The sequence below is a fragment of the Octopus bimaculoides genome, chromosome 13 (assembly GCF_001194135.2).
Source record: "Octopus bimaculoides isolate UCB-OBI-ISO-001 chromosome 13, ASM119413v2, whole genome shotgun sequence".
Lineage (NCBI taxonomy): Eukaryota > Metazoa > Mollusca > Cephalopoda > Octopoda > Octopodidae > Octopus > Octopus bimaculoides.
In genome coordinates this window covers 8,274,430-8,280,712 of record NC_068993.1, presented here as the reverse complement: position 1 = coordinate 8,280,712, position 6,283 = coordinate 8,274,430, and the positions used below count along the sequence as shown (strand labels likewise).

The window sequence follows — 6,283 nt, the reverse complement described above, 5'->3', positions numbered from 1 at the left end:
TAGCTAAATTATAGGGGATATTTATCTTGGTGTGTTTTGGGTGGCTTGAGCTAAAAAGGAGGTATTGTTGTGAGTCTGTAGGTTTGTGGTAGATGTCGGTTGTGATTTGGTTATTAGGTATTTTTATAATTAAGAGATCAAGAAAAGGGAGATGATGTTTGCTGAATTCCATAGTGAATTGAATGTTGGGATGTATGTTATTAAGTATGGATTTGAATTCTAGAAGTTTTTCATAGGGTTCATTCCATATGATGAAACAATCATCCAAATATCTTTTCCAGTTATCCATTAAGAAAGATGTGGAAAAGGTGTCCAGATTTCTGGCGTGAGGTTTCATATAGTGTTAATTCAAAAAAAAAAAAATAATAATATATATATATAGCAGTTTCTCTGTTATTGCGCTTTTTATATTTACAGGAGGACCATTTACCAGAACTTTCAGTTTTAATGTTGGAATTGCTGAAATCTCATTTACATTGGCAGTGGAGAATGTAAGCACCGAAAATTTCAAAGCATGCTTCCGTATAAAATACGGAGTAATATTCTTTCGTTTCTCAAATAATCTCGGTTGTATCAACAAACATTTTCTGGCCAATGAAATTAGCCCGCTGAAAAGTATAGAAGATTGGAATCCAAGTGATGAAACTTCTTTTGGTACACAAGATTTTGAAATTGACAAGCCTAACAGAGTTGAGTCCCTTGGCGAAGTAGACGTAAACGAAAAATCGCAAAATTGGCCGTGAGAATCACCCGAGAAGCAGAGAATGAATTGAAAGATAGTAGTTACGTTCGTTTGTATACGCTTTGAAATAAAAATATGAAAAGCTTAATAGGAAATAATAGTAAAATCATTATCTAGATATCGAACAATAAATATTGCTAAAAAATAAACAAACAAAAAAAAAACGAGGTAAATTTAGTTAATGACACCTGTGACTTTTTGGAAACCAATTTGTCTGTAATAAATATTTCATTAATTTATATTCTCTCGGGTTATTCTCCATTTAATTTTCATTTCATTCTATAATTTATTTTCTGTTCTGTGTTGTAAGAGAAATATCTCAACAAATATAATGCAAAATTCAGACATTGTTTATTTACTAATAGAATTGGATAAAACAATAACATAGGCACAGGAGTGGCTGTGTGGTAAGTAGCTTTCTTACCAACTACATGGGTCCGGGTTCAGCCCCACTGCGTGGCACCTTAGGCAAGTGTCTTCTGCTATAGCCTCGGGCCGACCAAAGCCTTGTGATTGGATTATATTTAAGTGGAATTTAATCATCAATGTGGTGGGGAAATGCGCAGTTGTACGTTACTGCTGTATGTTTCCTTCGTCTTACCTAGTTGAATCTAGTTTCAACCGTGTAACTAACTTACTGTGAAAAGCCTGTAACCAACTCGACATTGTAGAAAGAGATGTTCTTCAATTATCATTGAGAACGTTGGAGCCGAATGTTGCTAGACTAGCTGAGTAGCATTAACCACAAGGTTTGCATTAAATAAAATAGCACTAAATTACAATCTTCTTTTAATAAATACATTCCTATATATTTATGACTGATTTTACAAGTGAATATTCATTTTCCACGGAATTTAGCGTTTATTTCTTCAGGAAATATTATAACTACACATTGGAAACCTATCCTAAACTTGAATATATTAAATAATTTCTAAAGGTCGCTCCTGTCTATGCTGCTTTCCTTTAATTGCCTTATCTATGAAGCAACTTATATCCTGGTCTTGGTCAATCTCGTAAATGCAGACAATTCCGTCCAGATGTTCCATATCCATCTGTTTTCTGCCGCAGCTTCTTTCACGTTAGCGAAAGATGTCGAATTTTGGGCAGAGAAAAGAAATTGAAGCCACGATTATAAAAATGAATGTAGTCTTCTTCTTGGTCCTGGTGTTTGGTCTAGGGACATGTGCTGTGGTGAAAACGGAGCCAAAGATAAACGAAGGTAAGCACGGTTTCAATTCAATACAATATAGATTTTATACACTATATATACACACACACGCACACACGCACCTACACTCACGCAGACGCGCACGCGCACACGCACACACAAATGTATTCATATGCGTGTGTATACACACAGACACATACACACAGACACAAACACACACACATACATACATATACGCGCAGGCGTGGATTTGTTGTAAGATGCTTGCTTCCCAACCACATAGTTCCGGGTTCAGTCCCACTGTGTGGCAACATGGGCGTGTGTTTTCTACTATATCCTGGAGCCGAACATGGCCTGATGAGTTGATTTTATAGACGGAAACTAAAAGAAGCTTGTATATATTTTTGTATTCTTGTCGTATATATCTATGTGTGTGAGTCGTTTTATATGTTTCCAAGATGGCCAATGTCGATATTGATGAACGCTCTGGCAGACCTCAAACTAGCAGAAGTGAGAAAATCATGTTTATTTTTAGATTTCTTGTCAATAGAGAAAGAGCAAATGTCTCGCCTAGATTTAATGTCCGTCATTAGAATTTCAACATTCTGAGAGTAGTGATGCATGGTTGTGTGCAAGTATTTGGAGTTAAAGCATGTGTAGATCTGTACGTTTTGTATTATGTACATATATTAGGGGTGTAGGGGTCTCTGGTCAGAGATAGTATCTTTGTAGTCTAGAACTAGAGGAGGGTGGAGGGCACATTGGTTCTCGACCATCTCCTAAATCTCTCACGTCTGGCTCCTCGAGCCAAACCCGAGGCAACAGTCTCAGCATACCGGCTAAAAAACGTGAGGGGTGGTGTGAACACTGCACGACTGAGCAAAGGACCTTCTTTTTGTGGGTCGCCAACTAGAGCGGAGGAATTACATGCAAAACTTAACAGCCACGTGTTCTTGACCGGGGTGAGCCACTTACTTGCAGGAAGTCGGCGGTATTCATGCCCGGAGAGGGATGAGCTCCGTCGGGCCGTATTGTCTACATGATACCAACCAGTTTGGAATCCATACCGATTCGGCCGTTGCCCGGGTCTCCAAGGGCCGCTTCTCGTTGCGCACCAGGATGGAAATGTCTCGTATGCGAGACATTTCCATCCTGGAAATAAGAGAAGAAACGCGATAAAGCTAAGAAGGTGGCATATACAAAACGTGCAAGGTTAAAAAACGGAAAACGGGATGTATAATTTAATGTAACATATATTTATATACACTGTTGTACGTACAAAAATGTGCATTTGTACCTATATGCTACATTTTTATACGTACGTGTGTATGTATGAATCTATGTACGTATGTATGTCTGAATATATCTGTCTGTCTTTAAGTATGCATACTAGCATGCGTGTATAAGTATGGAAGTATGCACGTACAAAATGTGCATTTGTATGTACATGCCACACTTTTGTATATATGTGTGTATGTATAAATATATGTATTTAAGTATATCTGCATATATGTCTGTCTGTCTCTAAGTATGTTAGTATGCATGTATATGTGTCAGTATGTAAGTATACAATTCTATTAGTATCATTATCAGCATATTCATACGTTAACATTTCTATTCATTGGAAGATAGACAAGTATCTTCTTAGCTAATTACCTTCCTAGTAATATGTAACTAACTAATGCAAATTGACAAACTGACTTTATCTATATATCTTCCTAGACGTTTACCTAAATATTTACTGCACTGTTTACCTACATATCAAGCCCTTTTACTGCTGAAATCAGATAAATATACTCAAAATTTCGTCACCCTTAACTGTGAAAAGCAGTTTTATATAACAAGCTAACTTTGTTGGGAATGTCATATTTAAAACAATGTTTGATTGAGATATGTGAAGTTTACTGAGGTAAAGTGATTGAAAATGATACCAGTTCTATTTTTAAATAGATATTTAATTTTGATACCGGAATAACCATAAAATTTAACTCAGTACTTTATTTCACACTATATTTACAGATGAGATAGTTGCTGCTGCAACTATCTTGAATGAAATTACAGAAGAGCACCAAGTTAGTGGAGAGGTCGAAAATTCTGTGTTGGATATCGAGTCGCAAGATGAAAAACTGAGCACTGATGTATTCAAAAATGGTGATGTGAAGAACAATGAGATAATGAGATGTCATTGGAGAGCAATTTTAGGAAACTGCACCCTATCCGCTCCCCATATTGCGCCTTGTATGTATTATTTTTATTTGCAGTTTATACTTATTTTTTGAATATTAAAATGAATGCTGTTTGTTGTGGGAACTACATCGCAAATACGAAGTAATAAGGACTTTCTTTGTGAATAGCAGAAATACAAAAATTACAGCCCATACTCTTCTCAATAAGTAGCCTTTTCAAAAAGGAAAAAAAAAAGAACAGTTACCAGAAAATGTATGTATATATGTATGTATATATGTATGTGCACAAACGCCTTTATAGTCGAGGAAATCGACCCCCAGAGCTTATTCTTTGTAAGCCTAGTACTTATTCTATCGGTCTCTTTTTGCCGAACCGCTAAGTTACGGGGACGTAAACACACCAGCATCGGTTGTCAAGCGATGCTGGGGGGACAAACAGACACACAAACACACGCACATACATATATGTAGTAGGCTATAGTAGAAAACACTTGCCCAAGATGCCACGCAGTGGGACTGAACCCGGGACCATGTGGTTGGTAAGCAAGCTACTTACCACACAGCCACTCCTGCGCCTAAAAACATTAAAGAAGTTTCTCTTTCATGGGCCCCAGGACAGTACTTGAACCCTGATGTAGGTGTTCAGCACATCTTGTGTGTCTTGATACCTGCACCTTTACCCACTAGACTACCGGGTTCTCCCATATGGGCAACTCTTTTAGAAAGTTTCTCTGTTCCGTGGTATTTTGAGTGAAAATTTTTAAAATCGTCCATGTAGAGATTTATTGTTTGCCCTTAACATCTATAACCCATGGTGGTTTTATTTAACAAATTTATCATTGGGATTAGAACAAAGCAGAAAAGTAGGGAAAATCACTCTTCTAATGGGTGAGCTGGCAGAAACGTTAGCACGCCGGGCGAAATGCTTAGCAGTATTTCGTCTGCCGTCACGTTCTGAGTTCAAATTCCGCCGAGGTCGACTTTGCCTTTCATCCATTCGGGGTCGATTAAATAAGTACCAGTTACGCACTGGGATCAATGTAATCGACTTAATCCGTTTGTCTGTCCTTGTTTAGCCCCTTGTGGGCAACACAGAAATAATAATAATAATAATTATTATTATTAGTCGACTTCACCTTCCATCGTTTTCAGGGACGATAAAATATGTTCCTGGTAAGTTTTTTGGTCGATATAATCAACCTGCTCCCTCTATTGAAAAATGCTGGCCTTATGCCAACATTTGAGACCATTAAAAAGTCACTTATTAAAACCTGATAGGCAGCGAGTTTTGCCTTGGAGAATTGTGACAAAATAAAGTCTCGAATTAAAAATGGAAGTCGTTAAGTCACGTGGATAAAGGAAACATTAAAAAAAATCATCCGTTTGCTTCTGGTTGAGGAGACAGAACAAGTCGAAAGAGCTGCGTCCCAGAATACTTTGTGCCCATGTCATCGTAAATGGGGGAAGTTATTCTCCTATGACGTACACTATAACGACAAGCATATTTTGCATCTGAGACTGCAGATATATATTATGAATGAATATGCAAATAATCACAAATATATTAATTTTATTTTTTCAGTCAGTGTTTATATGAGACTTGTCAAATATGGAATGGACGTTTCCGTGATGTATCATCATCGGAAAATTGATAGCATACATATGGGTGAGTAATCTATTTTTATTTTATTGATAGAGGTAACTGTCTATAAAAAAAAATAGGCAGAGTAGGGGTAGACTTAAATCATGATTTTAATTAACAATTAAAGGAGAAAGACACTAAGAAAATTAAGATGCTGACGCAGGGAAAATATTGTTAGGAGCACGATGGGGGAACGTTTATAAACAATATTATTATGTTACTTAGATTTATATAATAAATCAAGGGTAGGACAAAGAACACAAGCGAAAACTCAACAAAACACAACATGTGGAAAGATAGACGATAACATAGCAAACGGTAAACAGGACAAAAGCTAAATGAATGGACAATTCTCAACCGATTTCCTTTTCAGCCAATGATATATGTGTTATGGCATATTATGTATGTATGTATGTATGTATGTATGTATGTATGTATGCATGTATGTGTGTATGTATGTATGTATATTATTATTATTATTATTATTATTATTATTATTATTATTGTTCAGTATTTTTATTTTTATAACGTGCTTTCACTTCACT

The 6,283-nt window shown here is 36.4% G+C and overlaps 2 protein-coding genes across 2 annotated transcripts in view; both read left to right on the top strand.

The window, feature by feature from the left end:
• The window catches only part of LOC106876293 (uncharacterized), a 5,322-nt gene extending 4,341 nt beyond the window's left edge, over positions 1-981 (top strand). The window contains exon 4 of the mRNA XM_014924789.2: positions 418-981. Within this exon, the coding sequence (XP_014780275.1) occupies positions 418-743 (326 nt within the window). The 3' untranslated portion in view covers positions 744-981. The remainder of the gene's footprint in view (positions 1-417) is intronic.
• Positions 982-1,313: 332 nt separating this feature from the next.
• LOC106876294 (uncharacterized) lies at positions 1,314-6,133 on the top strand. The gene is made up of 3 exons (XM_014924790.2): positions 1,314-1,961; positions 3,930-4,148; positions 5,679-6,133. The coding sequence occupies exons 1-3, from the start codon at positions 1,832-1,834 to the stop codon at positions 5,768-5,770; spliced, it is 441 nt and encodes a 146-aa protein (XP_014780276.1). The 5' UTR covers positions 1,314-1,831; the 3' UTR covers positions 5,771-6,133.
• The last annotated feature ends 150 nt before the right edge of the window (positions 6,134-6,283 follow it).